General features: G+C 55.9%; 1 protein-coding gene across 4 annotated transcripts in view; it reads right to left on the reverse strand.

Moving 5' to 3' along the window:
* Nucleotides 1-21,733, reverse strand: part of NRG2 (neuregulin 2) — a 182,162-nt gene that overhangs the window by 14,008 nt on the left and 146,421 nt on the right. For 2 of the 4 annotated variants that reach the window (XR_003522181.2, XM_027606303.2), the window contains exons 3-5: nucleotides 18,802-18,920; nucleotides 9,181-9,301; nucleotides 3,157-3,233 (exon numbers count right to left, since the gene is read on the reverse strand). Coding sequence is in view for 3 of the 4 variants with exons in the window: in XM_027606303.2 (XP_027462104.1) it covers nucleotides 3,157-3,233; nucleotides 9,181-9,301; nucleotides 18,802-18,920 (317 nt within the window). In the remaining variant the exon portion in view is untranslated. Of the gene's footprint in view, nucleotides 1-2,730; nucleotides 2,790-3,156; nucleotides 3,234-9,180; nucleotides 9,302-18,801; nucleotides 18,921-21,733 lie in introns of all 4 variants that reach the window. The other 2 variants (XM_027606305.2, XM_027606304.2) reach the window with 1 other exon arrangement.

Raw genomic sequence — 21,733 nt, forward strand, 5'->3', positions numbered from 1 at the left:
TTCTACTGGGTACTGACCAATGACCATGGCAACCTGATGCTGGACTCCCTGATGCCAGGTTTACCAGACAACAAACAAAGTCATCATCCCGGCCGTGTCCAATGACACGCAGTGACGGGGGCCTGGCCAAGGAGGCCATGATTCGGGCCCCTGATGAGAACACGTGCTCATGCGTTTGCACAGGTGTGTGCGGGGGTGAGCAGATGTGCTTTGCATGAGTGCAGGCATGTGCTTGTGTGTCTGAGTACGTGTGAGTACATGCGTGTTTGCACATGTGCAAGTATATGCTTGTGTGTGTGTGTATGTGTCTGTAGGTGTGTGGGTGTTCTTTCACTTGGGGGGTATATAGATGCACAGGGTTTGACTCTTGGGAAACGGAGGGGCTGTCAGGGGAAGAGGAGAAGCTTCAAAGTGCTGTCGTGGCCACAGGCGCTGTTTCCGTGGCCACTGCAAAAGGTAATCTGGTTTACAGGCTGTCTAGGTGGAGGGGAAAAGTCAGACACTGCTCAGGACTGGGAGCCAGCCTCCAGGGCACTGGTGCTGGCCCTCCCGCCCCCCACCCCATACCAGCTGTAGCTGGGAGAGGTGCTAAGCTGCCCTCCAACCACGGCAGCAGGCTCTCTGCTGAGCCCTTCCTACACATCACTGCACTTTTTCCTCACGGCAACCCTCGAGGCATAAATGTTACTGTCCCCATTTTGCAGATGAGAAAACAGATTCAGAGAGGTTAAATGAGGCCCCAGAACTGGTAAGCTCAGCAGCTGGCTGGCATCTTCATTCAGATCTGTCCGAATCCAAAGCCCGAACACTTCAGCTAGCATTTTCTACTGCCTTTGCAATAAGTATCTGATAGAACAATACACGAAGTGCTCTCGGCCAAGTGTGTGAAGAATGTAAATCCTCCCGAAAAGGTAACAGCAAGGAAGCTGATAACACTAGGCAGAAAGGCCTGTGGCAGCATTTCTAGGCTTTTTCTGGGCTCCCGGGGCTCTGCTGCCCCTCTGAGCAGCTCTGAGCCGAAAGCTGAAGCAGCCCAGCTGGCAGAGAAGCTTGGCCAGTGGCCGAGTTCTGGAGGCTCTGCTCCTCTGATTCACGATGGGCTGGGACTCCCTGTCCAGAACAGTCCCGTAAGCCAGGGAGGCTCTGGGACTGAGGGTGCAAAGGAATCAGGCCCTCCACTGCCTCTCTACCCTTCTCCTTAGCCTCGGCCTGGCTGCTCTCTTCCCTCCTGAGGCCCCTCCTGACCTCTGGCCCTCCAGTGGGGCTGGATCTGACTCTGCAATTCTTCCTGGAGCCTGGACTCTGAAGAATTCTGTTAGACCACATGCCCTGCCCACAGCTCTGCTCTTAGCCCCACAGCCTTCCTCCCTGGCCTCCAACCGGAGGGGCCTGGGGAGAGTGCTGCCTCCCACACTCCCGCCAAGACAGTTGACCATCTGGGCTGCCCAGCCCCCACCTCCCTGGGGCCTCTACTTTCCTCCTCAAGTCTTGGCTTCTGGGCTCTAGCAGGGAGAAGGAGGTGAAGATTTCTAGGCTTTTGTGCTGTGGCCTAAGGAGGACTGGGAAGACTCATTCACTCCACCCTGAGACCCAAACCCGCAAACCCCTCCCCTCCCAAGGGCCACCTAAACGCGCCCCTCCCCCCGCATTCTGCTCTTGGCTCTTCTGGAGCTCCCTCTCTCTGTGCCCAGGCACCGCCACTTTGGTTCCTCATTCTGCATAGGACCCAGCTGTCCTCCTTGGAGAGGAGGAGGTGGGGGTGGGCCGAGCAGGAGCCTGGAGTGTTCTGGAGGGTGGCTGCCTGGGCGGGGCCTCCAACAGACCGTGGGCCCCACGTGTTGCGCACCCCCCCCCCCCCCCCGCCGCAGCTGGCCTGGTTCTGCTCTGCTCCACCTCCACCTGGTGGCACTTGAAGAAATTGCTCCCAGCCTCAAAACATTCCACAATTACTTTCTCCTCTTTCTGCGGCAGGGCTCACGTTTTTTTTTCCAGCTCACTGTGCAAACCAGAAAGCTTCAGCCTCACAAGTAGAAGAAAGGAAGGGAATGAAGTTCTGGATGGGGACTGAGACCAGAGAGGGCCTAGAGAGACTCACCCATTATCCCTTGAGTCCTCATTCCCTCTATCTTGTAGCAGGCAGCAAACCCCCCCTCCCGCCCTATCCTGGAGCCACAGAAAGGCCTCTGGTCTCTGGCCTCCATGGAAGCCACTGCCCTGGGGCTTGTTCTCCCTCCACCCCTCCTTCCCCACTCTCCCCCATCACCCCAAATCAAAACCAAACAAACTCTGGCCAGACCCGGAGACAGGCTCTCCGAGAACTTGTTTCTCTCTCAAACACACCGGCCCACACGTTGCATACACTCGCTGCCTGGCCCCATCAGCACGTGGCCTCCCCAGACAGGCCTTAAAAGGCAGGTGAGGGCCCTGCTCAGGCTTCTCCCCGCTGCTGCCCGGAGCGCGGCTGCAGCCGCCTGCACAGAGGACGAGGTATCGCTGCGCCCAGCGCCCCGCAAAGAGGAAGAGGCAGGTGGGGTGGGGTGGGGGTGGCAGGGGGCATATCCGTCTCCTCCAGACAGGCTTCCAGTGAGCCCTGAGGGCCGAGCCCAGGACAACCACCACTCCCCCGCTCCCCCGGCCCCTTCTAAAGTCTCGCTAAGCAAGGCCCCAGCCCTCCCGCTCGGGAGATTGTCAGTCACCAGGGAAGGAAAGAAATAGAAGAAAGAGACATACTGGAGAAGTTGACCATTGCGAACTGCTGACACCTGTCCCCGGTGTATCCCACAGGACACCTACCAAAAGAAAGAAAACCAGAAAGAGAGAGCCAGGATAGCGAGCCACAGGCACGGCAACACCCCGGCACGGACTCCTGCCAATGCCGGCTGGGTTCCTTGCCACCGTTAGCGCTTTGTACTGGCCTCGCCACTCTGCCCCTTACCTGCAGCCCTGAACTTGCAACCCAAGGATTAGGCCAAAAATGAAAAACAAAGCAAAACAAAACAAAACAAAAGAACTAACAAACCAAAATACAAAAAAGAAAAACAAAACAGCCAAAGATCAAAACAACCAACACCCCTGGCCCTAGGCCCTACGTTGGGGGGGACTGCACCCGGAAGCTTTCTAAGGAGCGGGGACTTGTGTTTGTATCTTCAAACATACTTTGCTTAGGATCTGGCATGTACAATCGCAAAGGCAGTTTCTCCAAACATCTCTGTCCGAAGAATCCGTTTGGACATCTGGAGAAGGAAAAGGGGAAAAATCACAGAACAAACTGGCATCATCCGCGAGGCTCAGGTTAGAAATCAAAGTGCACAGTGATGAATGAGAAAACCAAGTCGGGCACTGGGGCACACTCATCGCTGCAGGGGCTGGAGTCAGGGCTGGGGGGAGGGCTCAAATCTTCCAAATCTCTCTCATAGATGTTGCTCCGTGGGTGGTGGGGGGCAGGGGTGGGGTGGAGAGGAGGATGATTTAGGGAAAGTGGGTGGGGAGATTGGGAACCTCATGCCTAATTGTCCTGTGGCCAGTGAGACTTCCCTTCTGACCTGCCTGGGACCCCGTGAAGCTGGAACGGTAGCCCTTTGGAGCCAGGCAGGCAGGCAGGGTGCTGGGAGCCTTCCAGAAGACCAAGTTCTGGGAAGGCACTCCTTCCAGACTCTACCAACGGCTTCTCTCCAGGACCCTGGGCAGGTTTTCTCATCCACGAAACAGCCCCCAGAAAGCTCAAAGGAAGACCTCCGGAATGCTGTTTCTAGACTGTATGCCCGTGACAAAAGGGACCTTGGAGATGTTCCATCTGTTCTCTCAAAGAGGGTTCTGTGGCCAAATAAATTTAAGAAATCCATCCCCGGGTTTCCTTGTAGAGCTGCAATGTGCGCTGGCATATGAAAGGCCAGGAAAAGTTTTGTAGAAGGAAAGAGCTAAATATTCCAGTATGTCCCAAATTTATTTGACCATGGAAGATGTTTTTTGAGGAACCCTTGTGAACATGGTTTGGGGAAGGCTGCCCTGAAGCAATACACATGGGGGAAAAAAAGCTTAGTTGGGAACAGGTGAGGTGGAGAGGAGCCGGAATTAACAGCGTCTCAAAGCTGGCCTGCCGGGGCCAGGTGTGGGGCATCTGCCCTCACGTGGCAAGAACCACAATTGCGGGGCAGGGCCAAAGCAGGCTCCCTGAGGGCCCTGAAACCTCTTCCACTCAGGGGTCTCCTGGCTGCCTGGGCCGCCTGTCCTTTCCCCGTGACCTGCTCCTCCATCACTGTCTGGCTCTGGTGGGAGTGCGTCCTCCCCTGTTGGGTCCTCTGCAGCTGCAGAGCACCATCCATGCTCCCTGTTTTTGTCTCTCCCCCCCCCACCCCCCGTGCACGGTCTTCTCTCTGGCTGCCACTCTATTCTCAAGTGAGTCCCTGTCCTGCAGGTTTCTGGGAGACATGCCCAGCCCTGTACTATCTTCTGAACCCCGGCAAGGCTAGATACCTAAGGGAGGCTTACAGACAGGGCCAGACTGACCATCCCACCCCCATTCCCCTGCTCAAAGATGGGTTTGGGCTGCCTCTTCCTTATTGGGAAATTAGGTAACTCCATCGCCAGTGTTCCCTCAATAATAGGTCAGGTGTTCCACATGAATCAGTAAACCTCCTCAAGAGGGGAGTGTACTCGACCTCTGAGCATTCTTGTGTATACCAACCATCAGCAACCCCTTGAGCTTATAGGGGATGGTTGCCGTTGGCTGTGATAGACACTCGCAGAACTCCTGTTGCCCCCAGTCTAGCCTGAGGGACTGGGAGTGGTTGGTGGGCAGGCAGCTGGAGTTTCTCTGGGCCTCAATGGCGTCTCCCGCAGGGGAGGCAGGAGGCTGGTCCTTGCAGGGCTGGTAGTAGATGTGTAGGAATGCCTGGCCAGTGCGTAGCTGTGGAGGGCTGGGAAGCGTGTCTGGAGAACGTGGCGGGAGGTGGGGGTTACAATGGACTTGATGCACACTCATCCTGTTGAACAGGGTGGCAAGGAGGAGGAGGCTACCACCTTGTCAGTACATCCTTCTCTGGTCTAAGCATCCCACCCGGGAAAATGCAGGTCATTGCTAAGGCTTCCCAACCAGCTCCAGTCAGGCTCAGCTCTCCTTCCTCAGCTCTCAGAGATTGATGTCCACTTGGGGTGGGGGCTGGAGGGGAGAAGTGATTATTAAAGCAGTAGCAGCTTTGGGGATGGAGGATAAAGACCCAGGAAGTTGCCAAAATGACTCTCAGAATCCTCAAAGGAATAGGAAAGAGATAGGTTTGTGTCCAATGTCTGAGATTAGCCCGGCTCTTGTGTGTGTTTGAGAGAGAGTGAGTGGGGTAGTTCAGGGGCAGGAGGGGCAAAGGGGGAATTGATTCCCACTGTTGACAGGCAGGGATGCTGTCCCATGGCTCTTGGAGACCAATGACAACAAGTAAGCACATCCCTGCGTTGCTGATCCCACACCCAGCCTGGACTAACCCGACTGTAGTCTCCTATCTTTCATGGCCACTGAGTTGTACAGCTCCAGGTGGCACCATGGGTACGGTCTCTAACACGAATGTGCCCCCTGGAGTTGTGTAATATGGTCCTAATCTTCCTGCCCTGGGGAAGTGTCTTCCCCACTGGCTGAGCAAAAGAGGGCAGTGGGGGATGGGCACCCCATACTGTTCTTTGGGTACTAGATCTTTCTAGCAGGCTCCTGGACTCTCCTTACTCCTGCTTGTTAAGAATGAGCCACGTCCAGGAGCCTGGGGCTTCCCTGGGGACGATTCTGGGGGTGGGCCTACAGCCTTGCTACCCTGCGCTCAGGACCAGGTAGCGGGGTTCGGGCTGCATAAACCTCTCAACCACGAGGGGGGGGTTCTGACTCCATGTGGGGAGCTGGCTGGTAGTGGGTAGGTTCCCACTGAAACAGGGATGGGCCCTCTGAGATTCCAGGGCCCAAGGGCCAGATGAGAAGGAGCGGCAGGTCATAGCTTTCTCAGCCCTCCCCCAAGTCACCCACTGTGACTGTGGGAAGGTCTGTGCCCAGGGCTGGAGAAGAGCAGAGGTGAGACGGGCAGAGAGGAGAGCCCACGGGCTATATCTGGGGTGACAGAGAGGTTGGGGCTCTGCCTCCCCGTTTCCCACCCACCTCCCGGGCCTCAGTTTCTCCTTTTGGTAGCCTGGGGATAATGCCATGTGTGCTGCCCTCACCCGGGGGAGGGGGAGGATGAAGGATGAGCGTGTGCCCCGGGCACTGGAGGGGGGGAGGGTCTCCAGCCTCATGAGGGGTGGGGTGGAGATGTGGAGACGATGAGCAGGCAGATGGGGATGGGATGGGAGCACCACCTGGACATGGGGTGGGGCAGGTGGGTGGGGGGATGAGCTTGATGGGAGAGGGAGGCATGCCACTGGTATGTGCACAGGGCTGGAAAGAGTCTTGTTCTGTCATCATCCCCTGAACCAGTCCCCAAGAGTCACGCACCAACCGTGCTCCACAAAAACACGGAGAGAAGAGGAGAAAGCAGCGAGAAGTGCGGAGGCCCCTGTCTGGCCCAGACAGGGGACAGTCGCCTGGATTTGGACCCCCATTTTCCAATCCCCCTAAGTTTTCTTTTTTAAAACAAAATTCAGTATCCGTGATACTGTTTATTTTGGCTCTGAATTCCAGAAAAACAGGAGGGATGGAGTGTGCCTGCTTCCCAACACTCCCTGCAGGGCTCAGAACCAATACACAACGACAAGTGTCAGAAAACCAGGAAGGAAAACTGATTTGTATAGAAACTGGAATGAAACTGACCAGTCTAGTTTCATTATCCAAGCTAAGCGGAAATGCAAAAAAATCAAAATAAAAAGTAAACAAACAGCACAAATGGTAAGACGTGAGTTCCATTTCCTAGATTCTTTCCTTTTTATTCCATTCAGGTGTCATCAGGAATCCCAAGAGGCCTGCCCCCCACTTCCCTCCCAGCTCACCCGCCCCCAGAATGGCCTCTGGGTTCTGCCCTGCCCCCCTCCCCCCTGTCCTTCTCCAGCACAGCTCTGAGGACCTGCCCTCCTGAAAGTGATCCTCACTGGGGACGCCCCTCTCCCCTGAGGGCTCAGGGAGTCAGGGAAAGTTGGTTCCAGGAGCCCTGGCTGGGACTGACCTAGGGCAGGTTGAAATGGGGAGGTCGTGGTTTGGGGTACCAACTTCAAGTTCTAAGTAGTGAACCCCAGTTGCCCACAGGACACCATCTTCACTATGATTGAGGCTCCTGCCCTCTGTTTCTCTCAGATTTAGCTGGGTGTGACTAGGAGGGTCCTAGGGGTACAGCCTTGCTGGCAGGACCCTGTGGGAACCCATATAGCTCATCACACCCCTTTCCACACTGAACGCTAGCACTGGAGCTCTGGGCCCCCATGGCCTTCCTCGGCCCTGGCACCTGTCCTGGGTGGCTGAAGCCTTCCCTGCCTGGAGCCAGGGCTGATCTCAGTGATGCTGCTAGATTCCTTCAAGGTTCCAGTGTCCGAGGGGCTAGGGAAGAGGAAAGGCCTGGTGTGTGTGTGTGTGTGTGTGGGTGGGTGTGTGTGTGTGGGTGTGTGTGTGTGTGTCGGGGAGTAAAAGAAGAGGGGCGTACAGGGCTGGGGGATGTCTGTGAGGTATATCAGAACCCTTATGAGTTTCTATAGATCTCCTGCAGAGAGCTCAGAGTGTTTTCACAGCTAGAATGTTCCCCAGGGTCTGTTGCATGAATGTGGCAGCCTCCTAGAGGCAGAAGAAGGGGAAGGATGAGGGGCTGAGTCCAGGCTGAGAAGTTCCCTGGGGGACCTGCTGTTGTTGTTGGGACAGTCCCCGGAAATTCAGGATGGGGGAGGCCAGTAAGGGGATGGCAGCAGGTGAAGGGTGGGGCTGGGGGGAGGCCAGCAAAGGAGGCCAGCTGGGGCAAGAGGCCCAGATCTGCTTGGCAGTCCAGGCCCACCCAGCCCAGTACTGAGGGGAAAGTGTCAAGGAGGCACCCTCATTGTCACCTTGTGAGGTGGAGGGGTCTTGGGCTAAGGCTGTAGTCAATGGGGAGATGCAGCTTTGGAGCTGGAGTCCAGAGGCAGGAGAGCTGAGAAGTGCTGAATCTGACCTTGTCTGTGGGAAGGGCAAATGCCTCTCTCTGATCTCCACCAGTACTCTGGTGGCCTCTGCCCAGATGCCATGGGAATGGGGCAACTGTGGCACCTCGCCAGGGTCCTAGGCTTGGGGTGCTTTGAAAACCCAAAGTTGTGAACTAGTGCCCCCCCCCCCCCCAACCTCGATCTGGCCAGAACCTGCGCTGCTCTCACCAAGCTCTCCCTCCGGCTCCTCATTCACAACTGTGGGTTGTGAATGGACAGCTGGACCTGAACAAGCCCTGGACTACTGTGCTCCCATCTGCCCTGCTGGTTAAGGGGAGCGGGATGGAGATCCTGCTGGGGAGCCTTGCCTGGCTGGAGGTAGAGGGGCCCCAGCTTGAGCTTCTTCTCAACCCTGACCTCCCTCATTGGGCCACACCCAGAGCTGTATCCTCACTGGTGTCCTTTCACTCCACAGAGAGGGGCTGGGGTCGGAAATGGAACAAGTAGCACCCAGGGCACAGCTGGACACTGGGCAGGGAGAGCAGCCAGGTCTTGCGGTGAGCACTGGATGCAGGGTCCTCTTCTCCCCTCAAGGCTAGGAGAGCAGACCCTTCACTACCAAGGGCACTGGGAGTTGTGCTTTGCCTGACCCTGCCAAGCTCTTCACTGCTGGGGAAGACACACCCTGGGAGATGTTCCTCAGAACACAGTTTGGAGAGTTGCTGAGAGATGGGAGGAGACAGAGGGGAGGGGAGAGAGAGCGGGAGGGGGAGAGAGAGCAGGAGGGGGAGACAGAGAGAGAACCCAGTGCTCAGTGCCTAGGGCATAGACTGGCATCCCCATCTCCCTAAAAGGTGTTAGCGAAAGGGTGGACACTGGGAGGTGGGGTGGGTCGGGGCCTGAGAAACTGGCACTGCAGAAGCCCCGAGCTCTTGAGGGTAGACAGCTCCCTCGATGCCCAGGAAGGGCTAGGGAGAGGGGCAAACCTCCCTGTCTACAACCCTTGGGGACCCCATGTCCGTGGCTTGAAGCGCACGTTTCCTAGAGCCCTCGGCTTCTGCCCCAGCCTCTCTCACCCTACTCTTGCCCCTCTGCCCGCCCCCACCGGTTACTTACTTGCAGGAGAGCTGGTTGATGCCCTCGATGTAGTAGCAGACACCTCCATTGACACAATAGGACTTGGCTGTCTCGTTGCACTTCCGGGCGTGCCCCGACCAGGATGACAGAGTGGTACTCACTGGAGGTATGAGAGACACGTGCCAGTGACCCACTAAGACCACCTATGGGCCCCAGGAACCACCTCTTTGCTGGCCCTTCATGGCCCATCTCAGAGCTGGAAGATCAGGAACCGCAGGAATAATTTGAGAGGGGAGGTCTGGTGGTTCCTCCCAGTCACCACCAAGGCAAAGGGGAGGCCACCAGGAGCTCTGACCATTTGCCCAGCACCACCCTGCACCTGTACTCTGGGCCGAAGTACCCAAACCTCCAAAGGCCAGGACGATTTTCTCTATTTGGGAGGAGATGAGAAGCTAGCGGAAAATGCTCCTTCTACCTGGAATAAGAGCCCACTTCTTGCCTGCCTTTCTGGGGGCTCCACCATAGGTAGATGAGACATCCTGTCTTTTGTGGGCTGCAGGGAGGAGACCTCTACATCCATCTGCACTGCTTGGGATCTCGAGGTGGCCAGGAGGTGGCTGGAAGGGAGCTGGGCTTGGAGGGGAATGGCCCTTCTGGAGACTCGTTCTCTAAGATCTCAAGAGACATGAGGAGAATCTTAGCTCCCACGTCTTCCTCCTTTGTCAGAGGGAACAAGACTCTCAGGACTGCTACAAAGGCCACTATGCCCCTCTCCATAAGCACCCAGGGTTTTCTTTGCCTCTGCCCTCGTCAGGCAGCCCCATCCTCCTCCACTCAGTCAGCTGCTGCGCCTGAAGGGAGCCTCTAGGCCTCGACAGCCCAGGCTATAAACCCTGGAGGTCAGGCTGCTGGAGAGGAGGTGGGATGGGTAGAGGCCTGCAGAGTGGCTGGGACGTGGACGCTGGGTGAGCGTGAAACGGGGCTTTCAGGCTGCCAACCCAGACCGCCCATCTGATGGATTAGATTCATTCGCTAAATGAAAATAACTCAAGTTCTGCCCCCCCTCCCCCCCCCCCCGCCGGGGATGGCATCCAGAAACCTGGTTTCAAGGGAAAAGTCTTGCCCCCAGTGCTGGTTTCCATCTGTGAGCCAATGCCTGAGGCCATGTATATCCAGACTGGGTAGCACCTCAGCCTCTGGGGCTCCCAGCATCTCTTGCTCCCACCCAGCAGCGGCCTCCTGCCTGAGGTGGCCCACCCTACCTCGGCTGCTCCTGTCTCCTCAGGGGTATCGAGTCCCTCCCCGCCCCCTCCCCGTGGTGATGGGGTTGGGAGGAGGAGGGGGAGGGCAGGCACTTGGCGCCCTCAGTGTTTAGACATGTGGGAGACAGATGGAGCGCGGGGACTGGGGGTATATACACATCTCTGCCTCTGTGTATGTCTGAGGAGCTCGCCGATAAAACCCAGCGGGCAGGGCCAGCTCCCGCTTTCCCCTCCACATCGTGCCTGTGGCCGCTCTGGCCCACCGCCCCCCTGAGCCCCGCCTCTGTGGAGGTCTCCTCCCACACACACCGCCACACTCAGCTGGGACAGGAGGCCTCTGCTGGTCGCTGCCCACTCTGGGTCAGGAAGACCCAGGGAACCAAGAAAGGGACAGAGAGAAATAGCTGAGGTGACCCTGCCTGCGAGTTGCAAAATCCGTTGCTCTGGAGGACACCAGAGGTTGCCCTGCCCTTCGGTTATGTTGCCAAGGAGGAGTGAAGGAAAGGGGCAGGGGAATGCCTGGCCGGAGTCAGTGTGTGTTGTGACAAGGCTGCAGGGCTCCCGACGCCTGGTTGAGCATCCTCACCAGCCAGCTAGTCCCCCGTGGAAGAACATGTCAGCCCCAAGGCTTGACATGAGCCGGCGAATGCAGATATGATGTGGACCACAGGCTTGGGTCCTCTCGTGGGTGTTGGCTAAGGCAGAGAAGTCTTGGCTTGTGGACCACAGGCTTGATTACCTCCGTGGCCGTGGGTGGCAGAGACTGCCCATAGCTATGCTGGCTGAGCAGTGGACAGCAGGGAGGATGGTGGCTGGGGCCACAGCTGTATACCTGGGCCTGTCCATGTGCATGTCTGTGCTCATGGAGGCCTTGGGAGGCAGGCGATGGCTCCCGAAGGAAGATGTGGCCTCAGCTGGGATGCACAGCCTGTGCTGGACTCCCCTCAAGGCAGCATGTCTATGCTCCCTTGTCAGCATATCCGTCTTCCTTCACTGTGTCTGCCCACGCTTGGGGAAGTAAAGGTGACATCTACACTCCAAGTTGGAGAGTCTGGCTGCTCCCTTGACCCCTCCCCCAACTGGGATGGCCCCTAGTCTCCCCAAATGGGGCTCCTGATCATCTGCCAGGCCACTTGCTTCCCCAGGCTTACCGTCCCACTGATTGAGCAGCACAGACCAAAGACCTGGAGGGCATCTTTCATTTCTTCTCCTCCTCTGTTTTCCCCATCCATCTATCACCGAGGCTGTCTTTCTGCCTGTTCACAAGGCTCCGGCCACATGTCTCCACCACTTCCCAGCCCAGGCCTCCACGGTCTCTTTCTTGGATGACCGCAGCAGCCTCCTCACTGGTCTTTCTGCCCTCACTCTTGCCTTCAGCTCTCCCCTTTTTGCCTCCCTGCTGTCAAAGTGGTCTTTAAAATAGGTAAAAGGGATCAAGCACTTCCATTCTCAAAATCCTCCAATGGCTTCCATTTTCCCTCAGCATAAAGGCCCCCAACTCCTCTCCCACTTCATGTCCTGTCCCTCTCTTACGGTATCTTAAGACTGTACCGGCTTAGGCCAGCTCCTCTAACAAGCTAGGGGTCTTCCTGGCCAGGACTTCCAAAATATCAGTGTCTCAGAGAGGCTGCCCAGGCTCCTCCCCTTCTCTTAGCTGCATACGCTTGTACTTAAGAGTACTTATTCTAACATAATTAAATGCCGAGCTCCTCCACCAGCATGTAAGCTCCATCTAGGCAGGGTCCATGTCTGTCTCGTTCACCAATGAACTCCAGTGTTTAGAGTAGTGCATGACATGTAACAGGTGCCTAACAAGTATTTACAAATATCTGTCATGAGCAAATGAACATCTGATTTTTCGGAGTAAGGTGCCTTCTACTACCATCCAGGAGTTCGTCTGGTCAACTTGGCCTGATGATAATTTTCCATAGACTAAAGCATTGTCTCCTATTACACGCAAATCTTCCCGGAAGGTCATCGGGGAAATGCAAATCAAAACCACAGTGAGATGCCACTTCACACCCCCCTTGGATGGCTATAATAAAAAAGATGGACCAGAACCAGTGGTGGTAAAGATGTGGAGAATGTGGAATCCCTATACCTTGCTGGGGGACATATAAAATGGTGCAGCCACTTTGGAACACAGTCTGGTAGCTCCTCAAAAAATTAAACAGAGTTACCATATGGCCAGGCAATTCCACTTCTAGGTATATACCCAAGAGAACTGGACACCTGTGTGTGCACCAAAAACTTGTTCTGCATGTTACAGCAGCATAATTCATGAAAGCCCAGATGGGGAAAAACTTGGATGACCCAACAACCCAAATCATTGACTGGGATAAACAAAATGTGGACTAGCCATGTAATGGAGTACTGTGCAGCCATGAAAAGGAAAGAAGTACTGGTATGTGCTACAGTATGGACGAACCTCAAAACCATTATGGTAAGTGGAAGAAAGCACTCATCAAAGGCCACATACTGTATGACTCTAATTATATGAAAAGTCCAGAATAGGTAAATCCATAGAAACAGAAAATAGATTTGTGGTTGCCAGAAGCAGAGGGGTGGGGGCATGGGGAGTGAATGCTAATGGGCATGGGGTTTCTTTTTGAGGTGATGAAAGTGTTTTGGAATTAGTGGTAATGGTCGTTCAACCTTGTGAATATACTAAAAGCCACTGAATTATATAGTCTAAAAAGGGTGAATTTTATGGTCTGTAAGTTATACCTCAAAAATTTTTGATTTTGCCTGGGGGGCGCCTGCGGGGCTCAGTCAGTTGAGCGTCTGCCTTCGGTTCAGGTCATGATCCCAGGGTCCTGGGATCGAGTCCAGCGACGGGCTCCCTGCTCAGTGGGGAGCCTGCTTCTCCCTCGCCCTCTGCCCCTCCCCCCACTCGTGCTCTCTCTCGCTCTCTCTCTCTCTCTCTCTCTCTCTCTCTCATAAATAAAATCTTAAAAGTGCCTGGAAGAATGGCTAAAATCAAAAACATAAGGAACACCATGTGTTGGTGAGGTTGGGGAGAAAAAAGGACCCTAAATGCACTGTTGGTGGGAATATAAACAGGGGCAGCCGCTGTGGAAAATAGTATGAAAATATTAAAAATAGAATTACCATATGATCCAGTAATTCCACTACTGGGTATTTACCCAAAGAATATGAAAACACTAATTCAAAAACACATGTGCACCCCTATGTTTACTGTAGCATTATTCACAACAGCCAAGATATGGAAGCAACCCAAGTGTCCATCCACAGATGAATGGATAAAGAATGGAATATTACTCAGCCATAAAAAAGAATGAAATCTTGTTATTTGCAATGTAGATGGATCTAGAGGGTACAAAGCTAAGTGAAATAATACAATCAGAGAAAAACAAATACCATGTGATTTCACTCCTATGTGGAATTTAAGGAACAAAACAAAGGAACAAAGAAAAAGACAACCCAGAAGTCTCTTCACTCTAGAGAACAAACTGATGGTGACCAGAGGGGAGGTGGGTAGGGGAATGGGTGAAATAGGTGTTGGGGATGAGAAGTACATTTGTGGTGGGCACAGGGTAAGGCACAGAATTGCTGAATCCCTCTATTGTACACCTGAAACTGATATGCACGTTAATTACATTGGAATTAAAATTAAAAATGCCTGGAAGGGTAAACCCAGGAGGCCTCCCTCAGTCATTAGCGTCTTGGTGGGCGTGAGCTTTCCGAGGCTCTAAGGAGGGAAGGGCCAGGAGACACTGTCCCTGCTGCTGACTGCTGCAATTCCTCTCCACTGCTCATGGGGGAACCTCCACTTACCTTTCAGGGCCCCGATCAAGTGATCTCCCTTCATCAAAGCTCCCACCCACCTGCCCATGTTGCCCCCTTTCCTGTGGGTAAAGTTGCCCTTCCTCTTTCATGTGTTAGGACAGGCAGATGCTTTGAGTTTGGGTTTTGGCGTCCTGCCCGGAACTTTGGGGGACTTCGCTGGGAGCCAAGGCTATGACTCCCCAGAGCTCTGAACCTGGTCTTTCTGAGTAAGGCCTTGCTGAAAAGGTGAGCGAGAGAGCAGGGGTGGGTGTGTGTGTGTGTGTACACGCACAGTGAGCCTTTCTAAGCCCCCAGGTGAGGGACAGGCCCAGAAGCCTCTGCAGGGCTTCCGCGGTCCTGTGACTCCCCAGGTCAAATCTGCGTCCGTTCTGGGGCGGAGCGAAGCCCAGCTGCACATCCTGGGACTGGGACAGCCACCTCAGGACGTTCCCAAGTTCTCTTTCAGCTGGGGATGAGGCAGCTGGTTTCCCGAACTCCGAGGTGGGCTGGACCAAGCTGATTGTTTTATTAAAAGCCCCACACACTTCCTGCTGACTCCTCCTCCCAGGCAACCAGGGAGGCAGTGTCTTGTGAGCTGGCAGAGCTGCGACTGTAAGCAGGGTCTGCTCCGATTTGGGGAAGGAGCCTCAAGCTCCGCAGGAACAGAGCCCAAGCAGGCCGCCAGGGTCCCAGCGATGCCCCTGGTGCGACCACTGCTCCTTGGGCCCTCCCATGCCCTCTTCTGGCCACCCCACCATTGTGGCCCTGGCTTCCCTGGGGCCTGGGCGGGCCAAGCCAACTTGGGATGAGTCACAGGGGGGCAGGCACAGCTCCCCGCTACCCGCCCTCCACCTCCGCCCCAGGGTGTGGTTGCTGCAGGTCTTCTGGGCTCCATGGGTAAACAAGGAGCCTGGGCATCTCTGCCTGTGGAAACGGTGCCCCCACAGGGGCCTCCTGATGCCCCGCAGTGGCCCTGTTCATCACCCCATGTTAAGGGTAGGGGCCTGCCAGGGACTGAACAGGGCAACAGAAGAGGTGGGGTGACTGTGTGGGTGTGGGTGTGTGTGTGCTGGGGGCTAGGTGCACAGGATGTCCGTCTCAATATCAAACTCAATCTTCAAATTTTACGGGGAAAGAGTCTAGAGATCATCTGGCTCAGCCTTCAGCTGGGGAAATGGAAGACAAGTGAGGTGGAGTAAGTCTCCCAGGCTCGCAGAGCTCGGAAGAGACCAAAGCTCGGAACTCTCTGTTGCTCAGGCCGGCTGCTCTCATGCTGGGCTGGAGGGAGGAGAGGCAAGGAGCCCTGGGGGCAGCCCTCCGGGCCCAGCCCGAACCTCCACTGCCCGGTCCCTAACCGATCCGAACAGGGGCTGCTGAGCGCAGACAGGAGCTCCTGTGCGGCGCGGGGCTGCGGTGCATCTGAGGGATCTTTCAATGGTCTCCAGCCTCAGACCCCAAGACCGGCACCGGAGCGAGGCTGGTACTGTGGTTTTCTGCACGGCAGCCCTGCCCTCTTCCTCTGCTGACAGCACCCCTCTAGGAAAGCACCCCCCCCCCCACCCCGGCCCCGTGTAGTTTGGGCAGGGCCATCCCTCGCTGGACTCTGCGCCTCTATCCCCTCGGCGGGCTCACAAGCCTGGCGAGGATACCACCCCATCCCCTGAGGCCAGTGACTGGGCCAAGCGGGGCACGTGAACTAAGCAGGACCCACTGGCATCCGTCCTTGGGGTCATGTGAGGGATGCAGAGGAGAGCTGTCTGTGTTCCCTGGGTGGGAGGCCGGGATGATGTGAAACGTGGAGCTGTCTGAGGCCATGGCCTCTTCTTCCCTGTCCGGTCCCCAAACATGGGAGAAGCCCATTCTACAGAAGGGGAGAAGGAGTATAACACTCAGTGGGAGAGGGCATCCTGAACCCTATTTGAGTACTCGGACTCCGTCGTGTCTGAGCCCGGTTCTACCTCTGGATTTCTCAGTTTTATAAACCAATAAGTACATTCCTTAAGTAGTTTTAAGTTGGGTTCTTGTCAGGTTCTTTTTTTTTTTTTTTTTAATTATTTATTTAAGTGATCTCTACACCCAACAAGCTCACAACGCTGAGATCAAGAGTTGCATGCTCTACTGACTGAGCCAGCCAGGTGCCCCTCCTGCCCATTCTAACCAAGAAAATCTTGAACCAAACAAGAAACATCAAGTCCAAAATGGATTTAAGAATGTCTGCCCACTATGGCTGGAGGTAACAGGTGCTGGACACCTAGCATGGTCCATTTTCCTGGGCTTGGGACAGTTGGGGAGGAGCCGGGGGGGGGGCACGTACCCCCCTGGGGCCTGTGGGAGTCAGTAAAGGCCTTGGAGCAGGTTATAAGTCCTTTTCTATATTATTTACCAGGCGCCTACTATAAGCCAGACACTGTGTTAGGCCCTGAGCTAGAGTGGCAATCAGGCAAGACCTAGGCCCACGGAGCTCACGGTCTCAGTGTCTGCTAACTACTTTTACATGGTATAGATCTCTCCTTAACCATCAGTTAGACGTGTGGCAGAATATTTAACCTCTTTGAGCTTCAGTCTCAAAAATTATGAGCTACACCATGGGTTTGTCAGAGCTCAAGAGATAGTATAGAATGAGGCACGGAGCAAGCTCTCAGTAAATAGTAGCTCTCCTTGTAACTCCTGGGGAGAGGGCACCATCCCCGCTCTCCCTACTCCTGGCTCACAATTCCACCTGGGAGCAGGACCTGAGTTGGGAATGACACTGTGGTGGGAGGGAGGGGTCGGGGCGGATGGTAGCCTGGGAGAGATAGCATGAGAGGAAGAATAAGAACAGACTGTAGGGGATGACAGTTAGGGCTGGAAAGATCGTTAGGGCCAGGTTGGTGGGCTCTGGGCTGTGGGACGAAGTCCTTGTTCTGTGGCACCACGGGGTGGGGGCATGACAAGATGAAAGCATCTTAAGAGGCCATTGCTCTGGTTTAGGTGAATAGAGCTGAAACCTGGGCTGGGTTGCCTCTGAGGTAGGGTTGGAGTGGGAGGTACAGATGTGAGAAAGATCCAGAAAGAAGACAGACCAGGACTTGGAGGCTTGGACCTTTAAGATACAGCGGCAGATTTGCAACGACGTGGATGGAACTGGAGGGTGTTATGCTGAGTGAAATAAGTCCATCAGAGAAAGACATGTATCCTATGACCTCACTGATATGAGGAATTCTTAATCTCAGGAAACAAAGTGAGGGTTGCTGGAGTGGTGGGGGGGGTGGGAGGGATGGGGTGGCTGGGTGATAGACACTGGGGAGGGTATGTGCTATGGTGAGCGCTGTGAAGCATGCAAGACTGTTGAATCACAGATCTGTACCTCTGAAACAAATAATGCAATAGATGTTAAGAAAAAAAGGAGGAGGGGAAGAATGAAGGGGGTAAATCAGAGGGGGAGACGAACCATGAGAGAAGATGGACTCTGAAAAACAAACTGAGGGTTCTAGAGGGGAGGGGGGTGGGGGATGGGTTAGCCTGGTGATGGGTATTAAGGAGGGCACGTTCTGCGTGGAGCACTGGGTGTTATGCACAAACAATGAATCATGGAACACTACATCAAAAACTAATGATGTAATGTATGGTGATTAACATAACAATAAAAATTAAAAAAAAAAAACAGCGGCAAGGGAGTCGAGGAGCCTGAGGGGCTGGGAGAACACAGAGACCCCTCACAGTACAGGACAGACTGGGTCTGTACCAGGTTTTCCTCTGAGGGTCCTGGGGCAGGGAACGTTCCACATTCTCTTTAGATAATGCTGGATTTCGGGAGTCCTGGAGGGCTGCCTGGTATAGGCAGGCAAAGGCAGATGCAGGATTCGACTGACAGGGGCGGGACTGGAAGTGAACCCAAAGAACCAGGTAGCCAAATGGTATGCTCAGTGTGTGGGTGTTGGGAGGGGGAGAGCGATTTGTGGGATTTGGAGTTCCCGGGCTAGAGTGGAGGTGTGCGGCCTGAGGACAGGCAGCTCTGGCCGCTTTCCAGCCAAGGGAAAGCAGGCTGCCTGGGTGCCGACACTGGACTGCCACAGGGGAGGTGGGAAGTTAAGGGTGCCATGGTGGCCGTGGGCTTCTGACCTTGCATGTGTTTAAGGGAGAGGCCCACCTGTGGGATAAGGGTCTGCTGCCCGCAGGGGCCAACACAGCCAAGCCTCCTGGCCGTGGCCCCGGGGAGACGGCTGCCTGAACCCAGGGCCCCGGCAAAGCAACAGGCAGTCAGCTCCCACACGCCCAGGGCCTGCCTCTCCCTGGAGCCCCGCTCTTGGCAGCCCAGTCTCCCATAATTGCCTTCTAAAAATATCCTTCCCCTACCCCCACCTCCTGATTTCAAAATATTTAGTTTTCAGGATATTTAAAATGAGAGCTGGCGGCTCTTCCAGGCCCAGATAACAAAGCTAAACATTTATGCTTCAACTGCATTTCTCTGAATCGGCCCAGATCCTGGGGCTTGATATGGCAGCAGCAGGAGGGAGGGGGAGGCAAGTGCAAGATGGATCATGTGCGGGCCTCCTGAGGGCTGGGGGGCAACTGGCCTGCCCCCACCAAACCCCTGCAGGACCCCTCCGTTTGTGGGGGGACCACCTACCGCTGTTGACGTGGAGCCGGCCCCGGACTGTGTCCTTCCCCAGGATGTTCTCAGCCTCGCAGACATACTCCCCAGCGTCCTCCACCTTCACCTTGTTGAACTGGAGTCGTGAGTTCTTTCTGGTTAGGGAGGGGATAAGAGGGGGAGAGATGTGAGCCAAGGCTCAGGCTGGCTGTGGTTCCCCAGCGGTCACCCAGCGGCCACCTTTCCCTACAGAGCCACAGCGGCTGCACAGGGTGGATCGGAAGAAGGTTCTGGGCTCCAGGTGGAATTCTGAGTCCCCCCGAGCTGGAGGGAGGCCTGGGCGCTCAGGAGAGCGCGGGGTAGAACTAGTGGCCGCCTGCATGTTCTTAATCTGTGAATCCTCCTGCGCACTTTTCCAGGGCTGGACCTTCTTTGTAGCCTTTCTCTGTGGGGGGGGAAAGTGAGATCTCCTAAGGAAGTCACGTGGCTACCTCTCTCCTTTCCTTTCAGGGCCCCTCCCCCAGTCCCAGTGTTCCCCTCAAAACAGGGCAGCCACTGCCTCACCAGTTACTCAGCCTTCCCTTGGGAGTGGCAGCCTGCCACTCTGGAGACAGAAGGCCCGTGCCCAGGTCCCTGGGCAGGCCCCCAAGCTAACAGGCTCCCGTGGCACCTGTGCCCAGCCGCCCAGGCCCAACCCGCGGCTCCCCCGCCTTCACCTTAGCCCTGCCACTAGGGGTACTCTGTGGCTTCTCCCCGGGGCTTGAGCGTCCTTCCTTCCTTCATCCACCCATCCATCCATCCATCCATCCATCCATCCATTTAATGTTTACTGAGTGCCTTCTATGAGCTGGAAGCTTGGATCCCTCAAGGGAACAGACAGATCCTGGTCCTTACGGCCTGGCTTGACCCTCCTGGCTAACCTAGAGATGGATAGGCAGTACAGATGGGAAAACGGAGTCCTACCGGGGCTTCTGGACTTGTGCGAAGGGACCTGGCAAGACAGAGGCAGAGGTGGATGAGGAGCTGGAGCTGGTGAGGGCCCCATGGACGATTTCCCAGAGCCAGAGGCTGGGAGGCTAGCCTCTGTTGTGAAGGGCTTTGCGCCCCATCCCTGCATGCCGAGTTGTGGGGCCAGGCCTGGGCGGGGATCATGGGCTGTGTGTGACTCCAGGGCACCAGGCCCCGGTTCCCCTCTTCTTTCCGAAGACCCTGCCAAACCTCTCCTTCCTTTCCAGGGTTTCTCTGCCCCTGCCCCAGGGTGCCTGGGCTCTGCGGGGTCTGTTCACGCCTCCCATCCCATCCCATCTCATCCTCTGGCCCAGTGCTCCTCAGGGGCCCCGGGGCCCCTCTGAGCTCTGGATAAAGCCCTAGTGGCCCAGCCTGGGCCCCAGGGGGGAACAAGAAGTAGCATGAAAACTTCCTTACATGACGTAACCTCCTCTCTTTAGTCCCAAATTAAGACACCGGATTCCCAGAATATGTGTAGCGTGTTGGAGGGGTGGTGGAACAGGAGGTAGGGTAGTCCAGCTGCCACTGTCCTAAGCCCAGGGATGAAAAATAGAGCCGTGACGCTGACAGGGGAAGGGCAGGGGAGGCGAGGCTGGGCCGCGGGTGCGGGAGCCGGAGAATTGACCCCTATCCCCCCTGGGGCTGTGCTTTGGGAACCTGTTTCCTGGGCTCACTGCTGCCTCAGGGGGCCTCTTCCCAGACCTTCTCACTCCAAGATCCTGCAAAGGAGGGTCCATGGGGTTGTCTTGTCAACAGGCCCTTGTTGCTGTGGTGATGTCCTCACCGATGTTTCGGCCACAGCTGTCTGACCGCCCCGTCCCTCCAACCCTTCCCAGCTCAAGCCAGTCTCTGTCTCCTTGGCCTGGTGTCTGCCTACAATCCTCTTCCGTCAATTCAAGTTTGTTCCCTTCATTAAACAGAGCCCTGGAGGCCCCTCTGGCTAAAACAGCATCTCCTTCCTGGCTTTGGCCGAATCCACTGCCACAAAGCCCAGCGGCCCCAGGACCAGGCTTCTCTCACTTCTTGGCCACCAGCAATTCCCCGATACTAGATGAGCAGAGCAGGGGACCACCTGAGGGTCGCAGGGTCAAGGGATAGGGGGCACAGAGCCAGAAGTTCCTTGTCACCCATAGCTGAATTCACAGGAGCTCCCCTTACACCACATCCTAGGTAGCAGGAAAGGTGGAGTTAGGCTCGCAGATCTCTGGAGGGATAAAGGCTGGAAATGGGAGGAAGGCCTTCCCACAGAAGGTTGTGAGGCCTGTGGAAAGTCGGTCCAAGGCTCAGGGAGATGCCTCTCCTTTGAGGAGCTGACAAGAGGCGAGTGGACAGAAACAAGGGTGCCTCGGTTTGCTGGCTGCAGGCACCTTCGTTCTCAGCTGGGTGGTGATCTGGCCAGGGCCGGGGAGGTGGCCCCGGACTTGCAGAAGAGGTCCTGGGGTCGGAGCTGCAGGGTGGGGGCTCTCTGGGTCTCTCAGCCCTGAAGGAGCAGGGGCCGCTACGTTCTCTTGTCAGTCCTAGCTCCAGTCGGAAACCCTGAGGACTCAGGACTCTGTCCCACCTTCCTGGTAGGCCCGATGCCCGCCTGCCACACTGACTCAGGCCTGGCCCTGCAACGGATGCCCGCCCCCCAACCCAGCCAGTTTAACGCTGGCAGGGATGGGATCTGGGCGGCCGCATCCTCCGCCCGCACATTTTCCTCCGTGCCTACCTCCCGCTGCCTGCCTGAGGGGCCTGTTGCAGCTTGCCCCTCATAAATAAGGGAACATGTGGTTCCGCAGGGGAGGGCCCTGTGCCCAGGGCTTGGGGGGGCTTTCCAGAAGGTTTCCTTCTGGCACAGGACGGCTTGGGCGAGACACCTCAGTGTGGCGGCCCCAGAGACAGCACCAGCTATTGGGGGAGGCGGCCTCTGTAGACCAAGAGCTAGGTCACGACGGAGTGTGGCCGGGCAGATGGAGTA

This window comes from Zalophus californianus, chromosome 5 (genome assembly GCF_009762305.2).
Source record: "Zalophus californianus isolate mZalCal1 chromosome 5, mZalCal1.pri.v2, whole genome shotgun sequence".
In the NCBI taxonomy this organism is placed as follows: domain Eukaryota; kingdom Metazoa; phylum Chordata; class Mammalia; order Carnivora; family Otariidae; genus Zalophus; species Zalophus californianus.